A 14938-nucleotide genomic window follows, 5' to 3' on the forward strand; every position below is an offset into this window, starting at 1 on the left:
GAGGTAGCCTTCTATAGAGCCTGTGTACTACTCCAAATTAGGTCTGAAATGTATGAAATCACATTCATTTTCAGCAGCATTGCATAGGTACCACTACAGGATAAATTTTCCAACCTAATTGATTCTGTTAAGAAAGCTAATTTAACCTACAAGTTCATCATCGCTGACAATGATTGAGACCAAACCAGTCTGACTCTCAGATTTTATGGCAGAGTTCAATTAAAATTATTTAATACAATTACTTACAATAGTTTAGCAATCCTGCATTCTCATTTCATTCACATTCTCATGTGAAATTATATTCCAGACCTAAAACACACTTTAGTCTTTAATGATGTTTCCACGTTTCTGAAATTGAAAACCTTAAAATACTTTAAATGTTATAGGTGAAAACAGAAGATAAATCCTGCTTGTAGTTCCAAACATGCAGACTGTGACATGCTGCATGCCTTTTGTCTCAGTGTGCCAGGCTAAAGGAGAACAGGAGCATCCTTGGAAAAAAAGAGGTTTCTGGATCCATTTCCAGAGTGGGCCTGAACTAAGGGAGGAACTTCCAATGCCATGGCTTCTCCATGGTATCTTTTGCTGATCTCATGTTTCAGTTTCACTGGAGCTGATTTCTGGGAGGAGAAATCGGATAGTGAGGATTCAGTGGCCAAGAAAGTGCAGGGTTCCTCAGTGCTGAGTTATCCACAGCTGCTCACTGTTAATAGCTCTGAGAGAGACACAGCAGGACTGCTGGGACAGTGGCTGCCTGTCTCCCTGGCAAAACAGGGAAAGTCCAAACTTAAACCTGGTATTTTCCTCAGTGGCATGGTATTTCAGAAGAGTTTTTGCATAACTTTAATGTGTCTGTTACAGCCAGGAAAAGAGATAAGGGTGAGGGGTGGAACTACAGCACAGCAATGATGAAAGGCATTGGTTTGCATCCTGCTTATGAAAGAGTCACTGATACCCTGCAGTATCAAAACCACAAAACCACATCCAGTTGAACCGATGCTTGTCACCTCAGGGATGACATTTTCCATTCTGATTAGACAGTTGGGAGAGATTTGGAAGCTTTTAGACTTCCCTTGACATATCCAATGTATTGGCTCTGATAACCAGCTTATATTATTTAGTGGTTATTTATTTATTATTTATATTATTTAGAATCCAGCTCTGGTTAGCAAGAATGAGACAGATCAAGCCCTGTTCTTGCCTGCTTTGTGTTGCTTGTTAAGGTTTCTAGTTATTCTTTCATGTAAAGGATGCCATTGTGTATCTTCATTATGACATCTGCTTCAAAGTTCCAGGGTTTTTTTTCAGAAATGAAATGCTTTGGACAGTTTGTTTTGAGTTCACAGCCATTACTGAGGTATAGCTCTAGGTAAACTGTTTAGTACTTTCAGAAGACTTAGTAAGGTTGTAGAATGAGGATAGGAAAGCCTCTGGAGCCTGAATTCCAGATACACGTGAGTTATCAGCTGTTGTGGTGTGATTCTTGGGGCTGTCCTGTGCGGGGCCAGGAGCTGGATTTTGATGATCCTTGTGGGTCCCTTCTAATTCAGGATATTCTGTGATTCTTTGAGTGATTGCTTTTTTTTTCATCTGCCAGTCTGCTTTTATTTTACCTTAACACAATTATGTTTATGATCGGGAAGAAAAGTGGCTTTACAAATACATCTTCCTCATGTTACTTCCAATCTCTCTCATGTTACTCCCATGTTTCTACTTTGTTAATTAGAAAAACATTACCTATCCTGTAACCAAGGCAGCATTTTTAAATGCACTTGGACAGTAATTAAAACCAGCGTATGCAAACAGGTAAAGTACCTGCATCATATTTCACTGGAGATATTCAGGTGACATAATTTTACATGCAGATATGCAAGATATATATGTGTAAAATGTAGTTGTAAATATACACATATACATCTTCGACCAGGCAGCTGGCCACAGGATGAAAGGATACAGTCTTAAGCTGCTCTAGGGGGGTTTAAGTTGGCCATGAGGAAGAATTTCTGCCAGGATGGATAATCAGCCATTGGAATGGGCTGCCCGGGGAGGCGGTGCAGTCACCGTCCCTGGAGGCGTTTCAGCAACGCCCGGACGTGGCACCGAGGGACATGGTTTAGTTGACGTGGTGCCGTTCGGTCATAGGTCGGACTCGAGGACCTCAGAGGTCTTTTCCAACCTGATTCCGTTTTTAAGCACATAACGAAGAAAAACAAGTATCCCTTTAGTAACTGGGCTCCGTGTTTGGAGCGGGATGGATCCCCCGGGCCGAAGGAAGCTCCGTGCCAGGCTGACCGCCCCGGGCCTCCTTTCGTCCCCGCCGGGAGGGCACGGCCCGGCCGCGGGCGCGGCCTCGCTGCCCGCACTGCGCAGGCGCGGCCCGCGCCGGGCGGCCTCAGACGTGGCACTCGGGCGCGTGAGGCAGCGGGCGCGCGGCCGCAGGTAACGGTCCCAACCGGCCCCGGCGGCTGAGGGCACAGCGCGGGGACAGCGCGGGCGGCGGCGGGGCGGGCACGGGGCTGCGGCCGCCCTCAGCAGCGCCGGGCCCCGGGGCTGCGCCCGGCCGCCAGCGGCGGAGCCCGGCCCCGGGCAGGCACAGGTACCGACTGCCGCGGGGCGGGCGGTGGCTCCGAGCGCGGGGCCGGACCTGTTGCGAGATTACGGCGGCTGAAAGCTCCTAAGCGATGGGGATAGAAGAGTTACCCGCGTGCAAAGATGTAGTAAACCTCGGCAGGCTTGGCAGGGAACGGAGAATATTAGATTTTGCTTTCCTAGCTTGGTTGGCGATGTGGTAGCGGAGAAGAGCCCAGAAGTAGGTGTGTGGCTGTGCTGCATGCGGTGTGTGCGTGCAGCGATGCTCGCCCTGCCTGGCTGTGTGAGCCCCTGCAGATGGAGGCGCCCCCCGGGACGGGCACCGCGCCGTGCCCCGGGACGTGCTGGGGAGCGCAGTGTCTCCGAACAAATTCAAAGTTGATACTTCTCCTTCAGGGAGCCAAGGACTCGAGCCTGGTTTTGTTTCTGTTGTCCTACTTCTGCTTGCGCGTAGTTAACTTTTATATCTTCCCAGAGAGAGCAGAGCGTTGCATAGGTGCAGCGATCCTCTGAAAAAGGTGACAGCCTATTCGGCAATAGAGGCCAGTTAAATTTGGCAGCTGTTCCTCAATGCTGGTGTTGTTCCCCAGGTTATGGGATATAAGGTAAACTAGTGTTGAAACAGGGAGGGAAAAGTTTTCATGACCGTCTGTATGAGCTCTTCATGGTGTGGCGGTGTATTCACACCCCCCACGGTAATTTCTGAAATGCTCACAGTTCTTCAGGCAACCTTAAAACACTCATTTGTGATAGTTGGTATATATACCTATCCTGAGAGGAGAATAAGTATCCTTGGTGCTAAATAGAGTCTGGAACTGTCTTGAAGAACTTGTATTATTTCATCTGTGCTTAGAGCTTCTGTCTCACTTCAGCACAGCCTCTCTGTGTTTATACTGTCTGTGGGAAGTTTGACGTGGCAAGATTTTTTTTTCTTGTGTGTGTGTGAGTAAGCTGTGGAGGAAGTAATTTCCTCTGAATGCTCTTGCATCTTAAGGTGCAGCTGCCTCTAAGTGAAAGTCTCTTCCTTTACACAGATATAAAGTATGTATACGTCTGTGCTGGTGTGTAGGTAATTTAATGCTAATTTAGTGTCTTTTGGAACAAAGCTCTCACTGCCACGTCTTTTCTGATGGAGGTGGGGGAGGGAAGACGTTGCAGCTGGCCTCAGCAAGCCTCTGATTAAACATTTTTCTTTCTTCTCCCTGTGTTTACCTTGTTAACCCATAAATAGGAGAAAACTCCATAGGATTAACTCCTGGGAGCAGTTAACCACTGCAACTGAGAAATCTTGTGCTGCAGTGGAGAGTGTGGAGAGGGCCAGGCCCTGAAACCAGCTCAGAGGGATTTCTTGTCTGATGTGGATGATCAGTAAAACTGCTGAGGTTTTTTTCTTCAGAAATAATCTGTTTAATTTGGGAAGCCTAGAAATGAGCTTTCTGGTAGGGGTAACTTTTCTCTACTGACATGTGCCAGTGCAGCATAAATTCATCTGTGTGTTCTTGGAGCTGTAATTTCAAGGTGCCTTTGTGTGTGCTTCTGAAACCTAATTCAAACCCAATTCATGTTTTATTTTCATCCAGTTTCCATGTTTAAAGATGACTCCATGGCTTGAGTTCAAGAATGTCAAGTACAGGTGGTTGGGAAGGCTGTTTCAAAGGAACACTCAACACCTGAAATGCTAATTTATATTGTGTAGTTCTTTGGGATGACTGACTTTTGTGCTTGGGACACTGCAGGAGTAGTAAATGCTTGTTCAGGTTGTATCCTCAGCATTTCTCATAACAGTTTAATTTGGGCCTCAAGAAAGTGGAATTCTGTTATTGTTAAATTAAGTCTGCTATCAAAATGGAAGCTCTCATGGAAAAGAGGAATCTTGTTGTCAAGGCTGCAGAGTGTACAACTTTAATAACTTTTCAGATCCTTGGAGGCAAGGGCACTGCATCTGAAAACTAATCTGGTGAAATACCATCATATGGTTTGTCAATGCAGGATTCTTCAGATTTTTTGCTTCTAAAAATGAAGGCAATTACCAGGACACTCTTTCCTGGAAGTTTTCTAAAATGTTACCCTAGAAATTACATATCTTGTGAATGCTCTTACCATTAAAAAAGCTCTTTCTGAATTGCTGTCTATCAGACTTTAGGGGTTGCTTGTTTCATTTATTTAAGAACAATACTGCCACACTGCCTCAGCTGTCCCTCATGGAATGCTGGTGCTCACTTTTGGCACACTGGGGAGTTCTGCAGTAAAAAGGCTGCTCAGGCCTGGGCCACTAATGCAGAAGACAGTCAAAATTAGGAACTCTCTGTATCCTGTACTTTATTCTGTTTCACCAGCATCAAAAGCAAGGAGTCTTCCATCACTTGCTTGGAGTGGGGTTGATGCAGAAGGTTTGTAAAAGGTTTGGTGGGAAACTGGTGTTGTATTCCACACCTCCTGTCAAATAAGGTGTGCTAGCACAGGAGAAGCATTTGCTAGGGGGAGTTTTTTGCTCTGGTCACTCTGCCTTTCCTGATTTCTCAGTGAGTTTGGCTTCTTTGGCATGGCTGGTATTTGAGGAGCAGGAGTCACAGTGCATTTTCCATGTGGAGTTGAAGTCAAGGCTCTCCCAGTAAAAAGAAAGTTTGGGAATTTCCTTTGAGAGTTTTTTCTATCTGCACATCCATTGCTTACAGTTCTCTCTGTGAGCTTGGGATAGGTGAATCCCATTTAAATGCTGCATGTGGTAGTGCTGAGGAAACTAAGTTATCAAGTAAAAACAATATTTGCCCCTGACTTCAGGTCATATTTTGCCTTCAAATGTGTCTTGTATCTTTTTTGGGGAGACAATACAATTCACAGCCTTTTAAAATACAGAGAGTGATGAATATGAGTGAATGTCATTTTCCTTTTTGCAGGTTGCTGTAGAGGACACAATACTTGGAATGAGAAAATTGCCATCATGAGTCAACAAGGTTATGTTGCAGCTCCTCCATATTCCCAATCCCAGCCAGGAATAGGAGGTTTTGGACCACCCAGTTCTTCAATTCATTATGGACATTATGGGGACCCTAACTCTTCATACTCAGCACCTCCACCAGGTATTATTTTGGCTTTAATTTTTTTTTTTCAGACTCTACCTTTGTATCCTGGTGTTTTGCATCTCTTTCTACCATGTGTAAATTTTACACTGATACTGCAAGTGGAAACAGAAAAAAAGTTTTACCCAGTTTCTCTAAAAAGACAGCAGGACTTGTGTTCCTCTAATCAGTTGCTGAATATAGTGAGAATTCTGATAGAGATGCTTCTGGTAATTGACTTACTAGAATACTTGGGGTATTAGAGTACTTGGGGTAATTATTGGTTTTCATACCAGATGATTTTTTTTTTTAATGTTAGAGTAATTTAAGGGAAAGCAGTTCAAGAAATACAGTTTCTTGAAAGGTTGCTCATTCAGCACTGCTGTTTACATAAATCACAGTTTCTCCACAGTCACTATACTAGGTCAGAATTAGGAACAGTTTTCAGCACAGAGAGAGAGTCTACATATGGAAGCTCTTTTTGTTTTTACTCTAACAAGTTGTTTTAAGTTTCTGTTCTTACCTTGGCCTCTGAAATCAAAGGGACCTCTTGTTCCTGCCTTGAAATATAACTGGGTGACAAGGAATTAGCACTGCCCCAAACTGGCAATTGCTGTGTCTGTTTGTTCATTGTTTTTTTCTTACTGTTCCTCTTGGCTTCTTTGCTGAAAAGTTATGAACTGCTGTTTGTTTGCTTTTTACTCTCTCTTAGTTTTTTGTATCTGCTTTAATAACTGAGCAGAAATCTGTGCTTTCCAACAGAATCACTGAGATTGGAAGGGACCTCTGGTCCAACCCCTTTACTTAAGCAGGGTGACCCAAACCTGTTATTCTTAATACCAGAGCAGAGCTGCACACTTGCAATTCTTGCCCATCTTGTTCTTTTTTACAGGGTTTTACATAAAAGTGCTTCATCTTTTGCAGGTGTGTCTAAATCAGCTGTGCCTTTTGGATCTCCAGCTCCTGTTGGGCCTCCCCCACCTGGTGCACAGCAATTCAGCCCCACCAGTTTCCAGAATGGCTCTGGTACACCAGGACAGCAGCCCCACAGGTGACTGGGAAGCATCAACACTTGAGCTGTTTGACCTCTGTTACCTCTCTGTGAAGGAGGCAGCAGTGGGCAGGGGAGAAAACAGGGACAGGTGAAAGCTGTAGAAAGAAATCTTTGCAAAAAGGTTGTATGAGGGGGTAGCCAAGCTTTATTACACAATATTTGTGTTGCTGGTAAATATGAGTCAATATTTGTGTCAATATGCAGCTCTTTTATTTCATTCTGTCAAATATTAGTTATTTTCCACATTTCCCAGGAGTGGCAAAATTAGTTTGTGTACCCATAGCTCCTTCAGTTTTAGTGAACTTGACACCATTTAACAACATTCTTCTTGTAGTTGGTTGAAATCCTGATCTCCTTCTGTGGTTCTTAGTTTTTGTGTAGTTATTTTTATTTTTTTTTCTCTGTGGGAAGGAGGACCCAGAAACACTGGTGATCAGTTGTTCAAGATGATGTACTCATGCATAGGGAGAAGTGGTGGTTGTCCTGAAGATGACAAAACAGGGTGAATAGAGTCAGGTTGACATGACCTAGCAAAATGCTGATTCTCCACTGTAGCTTCCCATCATTGCCCTGACAGCTGCACATCTCCTGTTCTTCACCTAGTCTTGTTTTTTTTTTTTTCAGAATTGCTCAGAGCTGCTGTTCTAGGCCAGGAAGTATCTAGACAAATTTTCAAGTACAGCAAGCTGAACTTCTCTTGAAATAGCTGGGCTCATCCTCAGTTTTACATGGAAAATCCATGTTGATTGTCTCTGGGACATAGCCTGGGATCTTATTTTACCAGATGAAATAGTCTGGTAGAAAATGCCTTTGTAAACCATGTGTGTGTTACTGCTTTCTTTTCTTTGGTTATTTTTCCTGCATTCATGTGTTCCATATCTGATAGTCATGAAGTTTTTCTCTACCCACATCATCTTTTTTCCTCTACTACAGAGAAATCCTCAAGCTTTCCTCACTTCCTTTTCTTCTCTTCACAGATTTTTCTCCTAATCTTCTTCATCCATCCCTGGTAGGGAGTCTTTCTTTATAAGCTTGGAAAGGCAATGAAGTGCTGTGATATGTTCAGAAGCTTGTGTTTGTTAATCTTCAGGCTTACAGTTATTACTGCTCTCACTTTGCCATGCAATACCACTCTGCTTCATTTCTAACAAGTGCAGACAAACATGGACTGCCTGGTTTTATTAAACAAGTGTGCAATCTCTGTGTCCTTTGTGTATTTTAATACAAGTGTACATTGTCTGAGCAGAGCATACTCCATTAGGGTTTTGTCCTAATTATTTGTTTCAGCACCATCTTGAGGAGGTATGAGATCTTTGAGAGTTGTGATTGTTTGATGTAATTTTTTTTGCAAAACTGCACTGATTTTTTTCCTTTAGGTTTCAAGGCCCTTCACCTCCAAGTAACACAGGACCTTCCTATCCTCCCTTCAGTCATCAGTCCCCAGCAGCCTTCCCAAGCACTGCACCTGCTTCCCCTCCAGCACAGCTTGCTGACCAGCTCAGCAGCATGCAGATAAATAGCTACGGTAATTGGTTTATCTGATTGACTTCTTCTCAGTTACAGCATTAAAACTCACTGAACTTCTGTATAAACAGAAAATGAGACCTTTGACCCCCATCATTGGCTTAAGTTGTTAGCATTTTATCTCATCCAGTTCCTTAAATGAGTAGTATTGGGTTAATTCTCAATTGATGTTTGACAAACCTTCCATTAAATTCTGATAGCCCAAAAATTGTTTCTCAAAATACTCAGTGGATGTGTCAGTAGCAGCCAAGGCATGAGCAATAATATGCAGATGGGATTTAATTTTTCTCAACTTTTTATGGGTTCTCTAGTTACAAAAATATTTTCTTGTCTAAACATTTTTGGGTTTTAATCTAAATTTATCTACGTTTATTTTGATGTTATACCATCTCAAACCTAGGCCATAAAGATGTGATCATGTGATGCTTCCATGTAAATGACTTCCAGCAATGAATGCTGATATGTATTTAAATTATGCAAAATATATTATATAAACAATTTTAAAACAATTGTATAAAAATACAGTCTTCTCATGTTATGTACTGGGAGGCTTGAATTTTACATGTAAAGGTTTTTTTCAGTTAACATATGTGACAGAAGATGTATTTCAGTGTTTGTATATGAACACATTGTTATTTTGCTTCAAACTTAATATTGGTTATTCTTCTAGCTCTCTTTAAAGTTGTGTTGTCTTTGGGGGAAAATCTGATTTTAAAATGTAGGTTTTGTAAGGTAATAAGTGTTTACAGATTGTAAGTCTCAAAAAATTTCTCTTTTCAGAGTTCTCTTAATTCAAATTGAAATCTGAATCTTAATAAACAACAAACAATTCCTTGCCAGTGTCTACAAAATAATTCCCACATGTTTCATCTTTTAGTATCAAGTGGGTTTATTTTCCATCAAACCTGTAATGGTGAAATACAAATAGCAGACTAACAAAAACATGCCACATAAGAGAAATGGATTATTGAGCAAAAAGAATGTTGTTTCACATTCTGAAATGAAGTAGTATTTTGAAAGTTGAGTGACCTATGTGTGTTCTAGTGAAGAACTGTCCAGCTCTGGCTTCTCTCACTCTTTGCCCATGTACCCCAGCTGCAGGGTTTTAGTGCAAGTAGAGCCAAAAGAAATCAAGTGACTGAATCAGCTGAGGCCTAAAGCAGGTCAGACACACAGAGTCCCATAATGCAGCGCTGTCAGCATGGGCTCCAGTATAGCCTGTATGCCATAGAAATGTGCTGAGCAGAAGCAGAGCACCTTTGCCACAGCTCTGGGAGGTTTCATTCCTGACTCACCTGCTCTCCTCTCTCCCTCAGGTCCTGGCGCTGCTCCAGGCTCTGCCGTGGCTCCCGGGCACCCGGCGCCTTTCCAGGGCCCGCGGCTGCTGCCCCCAGGCCAGCAGCAGATGGCTTTGCCTCCTGCAGCACAGCTGCCTCCCCCACCAGCAAACAGTGCCAATGGCCTTGGTGCCCAGCCAGTGTTGCCTCCTGTGGCCAGGCAGGGTGCAGTCCCTGCGCCTGGCCCTCCAAATCCCAACCTGCAGCACCTTCCGGGACAGCCTCCGGGGCCTGGATATCATCCTCAGCAAGGTAGGGAAGGATGTTTGTTATGTGGTTGAAAACAAAGTGTGCAGGAGCAATCACTGGTGGAACTGTGTCCGTTCATGGCTGAATCTTCAGCTGACTGGGGAAAATGAAATATGAGCTCCCTTTCTGTAGAAGGGAAGGATGTGCATTGTCAGTCAGTACACTTGAGACAGGCTCTGCTTTTGCTCACAAGTTTAGCACTCTGTTGAGACTGTACAAGAAAAAGGAGATTAATTAGGATCAGAATCAGAATTAGTGGTTAGTAATTGGTGAAGGCACACCACACTACAGGAAGGTGTTTTTCTTACACTCTGTAAAGGTATAGGCTGCTTTCTGTCTTGTAGTAGTGTCATAAGTTGCTTTCAAAAATGCTTTGCTATAGCAGTAATGGATTGTAACTGAATACAAAAAGCCAACTAATGATTTCAGTTTGCATTGGCTGATGTTAGTGGAGAGATTGTCTGAGGTAATGGCCTGGTGTGAGTAGCTGTGCTCATCTCTACTAACTGTCCTACTTGACATAAACCTGAAAACTTTGGAGCCAAAGTTGTCACATCTGGTGTTGGTCTTACTTTTTAAAAACACAAAGCCAAACTGAGCCACAAAAATCCAGTTGTTTTAGTTGCTGAGAACAGAGGGGAAAGAGGAGTTGCACTTAGCTGAGTAAGAATTAATTGCATGGCAGAAGTTGATGCTTACTATTGATAATGGAACTTGAAAACTTCAAATGAATTATCATTTGTAACTCTGCAGCAAGCTATGGTCCTCAGATGGCAGCGTCTCAGCTGTCCTATCCTGGTGCTTTTCCTGGGGGTCCAGCACAGCTCTCAGGCCCACCACAGAAGAAGCTTGATCCTGACTCCATTCCAAGCCCAGTAAGTAACGTGGCTCTAATTTGTTATAAATGTAACTTGCTGCTGCATTTAAAATAAAGCAATGACAAATGCTAACATTGGGTTTGTTTTAGCTGGTCAGGTTTTGTGTAACATACTTTGGCACTTACATGTGACTTACATGGCTTGGTTCTCAATATACCTTCTAATTCTTGCAGTTTCTAATTAATGCAATTTTGTACTCTGTGCTGTCAGTTTTGGATCAATTAGTGTATGAAATTAGTTGGAGTACTGAAGAGGCTTTATAACTTTATCTAACATGGGATACTGGTACATGAGTATGTCCCAAATAGTTTGTAGGAAATACTTCACTAGGAATTCTCAACAGGATTCTTAATGAGACAGTGACCAGTACTGAAGAACTGCTTGTGTTCACTGCAGCTTATCACCTTTCCTTTTCATCTGAAAAGTTTGAAGGCTTGAAGTTAGTACCAGATACCAGAAGTAGGACTTGTACACCATCCAGGTACATGAACTCTGGAAGTGCAGTCCTGGCAAGGCTGAGAAGTCATGTGCTCAGAAGCCACTTTGCCTTTTGATTTCAAGAGAGAGCTTCTCAGGCAACTGGAATTATTTGCCTGAGCCATCATTTCAGTTGCTGCAGCCTTGTGAAGAATTCAGTAGCCTGGAATATACCTGGTGCTTAAGCTTCATGCAGGCTGGAGAGGCTCAGCTGTTGAACACTGAGCACTGGTGGGACAGTGTCTCTTCTCAGGATGGTGCTGGAGAAAAGAAGGTTTTGGTTGCATCCATCTTTCTGAACCAGTCTAATTGGTGTGCAAAGAAAGGGCTGCTCAGGCACAGGCAGCATTTAACTTCTTTATTGGAAATAGAAAGCAATAGTGTGCTAAACTCATGGAGAAAATGTTCTGGTGCCCACACTTAGGGTGGTTCTAGCAATCACCTGGACGGGTCAGAGAGTAGCTTCAACCTAGAACTTGCTACTTTAAAAAAATGTTTTCACCACTGCACAGCAGGCTAGTCTGGCTGAAGGAATTTTACACTTCTCACTGAGGCAAGTTTGCTGTACAGGAGAAACATGAAACCATCTTGCTTCTTTAAATTTGGGTATTCTTTTGTCCTTCTAGAAAAGTTGGTTTTTGTTTTTTTGGTTTTTTTTTTACCCAGTGATGAATTTGATGCAAACCCCCAGTAACTTTGGAAAAATACTTGCTGATAATCCCTTAGGGGTTAATGTAACAACTGCAATTGCCTCGTTAAAGGCAATTTTTAACTGAAAAACACTGTGTAAAAAAAAACCCTGAATCAAGTGTCTGCATAAATAACAAATGCCCTTAAGTCAATCATTCCTAGTGTTTCAGTGCAATGCTTTTTACAGTAGAGGGATAAAATGATCTTGTGTAATTAAAAAAAAAAGGGCAGGGAGGGAAGGAGGTCTGGCATGAAAACATGGGCTGATGTCTTGTTTCAATTATGCACACAGTATAAACAGCCTTGACTGCAACAGCCATGTTAAAATAGGTTAAAAGGTTTGTTTAAGCCTTACAGAGAGGATCAGAAGGAATGTTTGAAAGAAACATGATCTGGGTCAACGTCTGTAAAGGACAAAAAGCTAATTCAGAAGGAGGAATAAATATGACCATGTGTATTTCTGTTGTTATATTTACATTATGTAATTATAGTAGTGTTGCCAGATAAATTTACTTCTTATCTGTAGCCATTGTTGATTTATATTTCTCTTATATATGTTAGAGGCTGATATGTACCCTGACAACATCTATGAAAACTTGCATCTGGACTTTGTCAGCAATTATTTCCAAGAGCAATGATATATTTAGGTCAGTTAGCTGCAGCATAGCGTGGCACATTGATCCTTTGCAGAGCTAAGTCTCAGAGTGGTTTGCTTTCTTCAGCCTTTTTAGACCTTTTTAGAGCAAAACCTTTTTCCTTCTAATGCAAGAGTTAGCTATAAGTATACAAGCCAGGGAGGCAGGGAAAAGTAATCAAGCAGAAGATCTAACAAGCTCTCTGAGGAATGTCTTGTATATTTAAATTGCAGCACAGAAAACTTTATTGATTAAAAAAAAAAAATTGTAGGCCCCAGACTATTTTCAGTGTGTTAGGAAATACCTCTTGGACATTGATCAGCAGACTCCATGCCAACTAATTTAGTTTTTCTTCTCTGTTTGCTTTCCAACAGAGGCTTCTGAAGTTCCCTAGCTATTATTAGAAGTTTATGTGCAGTGTAAAGACACCATTCCATGAGGTACCAGCAGCAGTGGCAAAGGCAGTTTGAGAAATTCCCTGTCTTGTTCCTCTTGCCTCCCACAGCTGTTTGGCTGCACTCTAAACCAGGTTGCTGAAGAGAGGAGGAGTGATGGTATCAGTGATTGGATTTCTGGTGTGGAACAAAATACAGCTTTACATAACTTTGATTGTATCCTGAAAAGTGTCAGCATTAAACCTGAGTGAGGGATGTGCAGAAGTAACAGGGAGCAGCCTATGGGAAAGGAATTTGGGCAGCCAAGTCAGCTGCATAAATATTTCCTGACATTCTATTGTAAATTGTTATAAATGAGGCTTCAACCAGAGTGTTTCTTTGTGTAGATCTTAGCCTGTTCAGGAGTGTAGCTGGATGAGTTACCTTCCTCATGCTGTTCTTGCTTCTCACTCATCAGATCCAAGTGATTGAGAATGACAAGGCTGCCAGGGGAGGGCAGGTCTATGCCACCAACACGAGAGGACAGGTTCCTCCCCTGGTCACCACCAACTGCGTCATCCAGGACCAAGGTAACTGTCCTTGTTACTGCTCTGCCAGTCTTCTAGGGGAAATCTAATAGAATTACACTTAAAAAAGGTTTAATTCTCAAATTTCTCATCTGAAAATGATGGTATTTGCTCTAAATTGTACATGAAATTGCAAACTTCGTTTGAACAGGAAAAAAGGGGGGAGGAGGGAAGTGGGGGCTGAGTTCTTACACCTTGACTTAACCCCTCCTCTACCCTTCCTGGCCTTTCAAAGAATATGAGTAATTGAGACAACTTTGCTTTTTAACTTAAAATTTTTGAAGGTATTACATTTCAAGTTAAAAATCCTTTCTGAAAATTTGAAAGGTGGACATTAGAAGAAGCAGTAAGACTAGACTAGCGCTGTTACCTTTTAGGATATTAATTTCTATTCAAGTGATAGAGGCAGTGTGCAAGCTGTCTAGTTGATGTACACTGGCCAAAGGAAAAATTTATCTGCCTTTGTTTCTGCCTGGAGCCTGGGGTTGCAATCTTCCACATGCTGCTCTTGACAGCAGGCTCAGTATTTTAATACAGGTTAAACTGGTGGTCTTACTCAGCCCAGCAGTAATTTATCAATGCTGAGATAAATTGAATAAAATGTACAAACACACTGAGATTTTTTGGCATTATCTGAGAATGGGATAAATCTATTCTGATGATCCAAGAAATTCCTGAGCAGAGCTGCAGTTTGTTGGTTACAAAGGGAGCATCAGGAAGCTGATTCCTGAACTCCTTTCTGTGCTCTTGCCTGCATCTCACAGCAGTTTCTCCTTGAGGGGCCTGTGCTGAGTGTCCCCTTGGCACTGTGGTGGTGACTGTGCACCCTGTGTTTTGCAGTGTAGGTGAGCATGGTGATGTTAAGACAAACACAGTGTTTTCTGAATCAGAGGTAGCTCATGAGAGCAGTCAGTAGAGATCAGTCTGCCTCATCCCTTTGTGTACACTGTTGCCATGTCTGCTGGGATAGCATCCATGTTTTCTTCTAAGATCATACAAATGGGATGTTTCCAAGTCATCTCTACTGAGATTGTTCTTGCAAGTAATTGTTGGCTTATTCTTGTCATGTTTAAATCTCTGCTTTAAACTCAGGAAGAAAAGATTGAACCACATGGAGGGTCAATGGGCTGGGAGATAAGGAGCAAAGATGGGTAAAGCCTGCATGGGAGGAAAAGAAGGAATGTGTTGAATGTAGCACGTGCACTTGTTGCTCTGTGTTCTGGGTGTCCTGCTGGGTGCTGGGCTGGGCAGGTTCCTCCAGCAGCCTCTCAGCTCTCTGTGGTGCTTGCAGGCCACGCCAGCCCGCGGTACCTGCGCTGCAGCACCTACTGCTTCCCGCTGACGGCAGACATGGCCCGGCAGGCCCGCATCCCCCTGGCGGCCGTCATCCAGCCCTTCGCGGCCGTGCCCCCGAGCGAGGTACGGGGCCTCTGGGGGGCGGGGAGGGGAGGGTGTGTGAGCCACAGTGGGAATTGGTACCGCCGG

At 42.9% G+C, this 14938-nt stretch overlaps 1 protein-coding gene across 3 annotated transcripts in view; it reads left to right on the plus strand.

Moving 5' to 3' along the window:
- The window catches only part of SEC24D (SEC24 homolog D, COPII coat complex component), a 49194-nt gene that overhangs the window by 4839 nt on the left and 29417 nt on the right, over positions 1 to 14938 (plus strand). The window contains exons 1-8 of one of the 3 annotated variants that reach the window (XM_005495280.4): positions 2284 to 2439; positions 5487 to 5669; positions 6573 to 6699; positions 8079 to 8227; positions 9543 to 9815; positions 10566 to 10687; positions 13345 to 13456; positions 14745 to 14872. In XM_005495280.4, the coding sequence (XP_005495337.2) occupies positions 5531 to 5669; positions 6573 to 6699; positions 8079 to 8227; positions 9543 to 9815; positions 10566 to 10687; positions 13345 to 13456; positions 14745 to 14872 (1050 nt within the window). In that variant the 5' untranslated portion in view covers positions 2284 to 2439; positions 5487 to 5530. The other 2 variants (XM_074542066.1, XM_026798118.2) reach the window with 2 other exon arrangements.

Source organism: Zonotrichia albicollis, chromosome 5 (genome assembly GCF_047830755.1).
Source record: "Zonotrichia albicollis isolate bZonAlb1 chromosome 5, bZonAlb1.hap1, whole genome shotgun sequence".
NCBI classification, from domain to species: domain Eukaryota; kingdom Metazoa; phylum Chordata; class Aves; order Passeriformes; family Passerellidae; genus Zonotrichia; species Zonotrichia albicollis.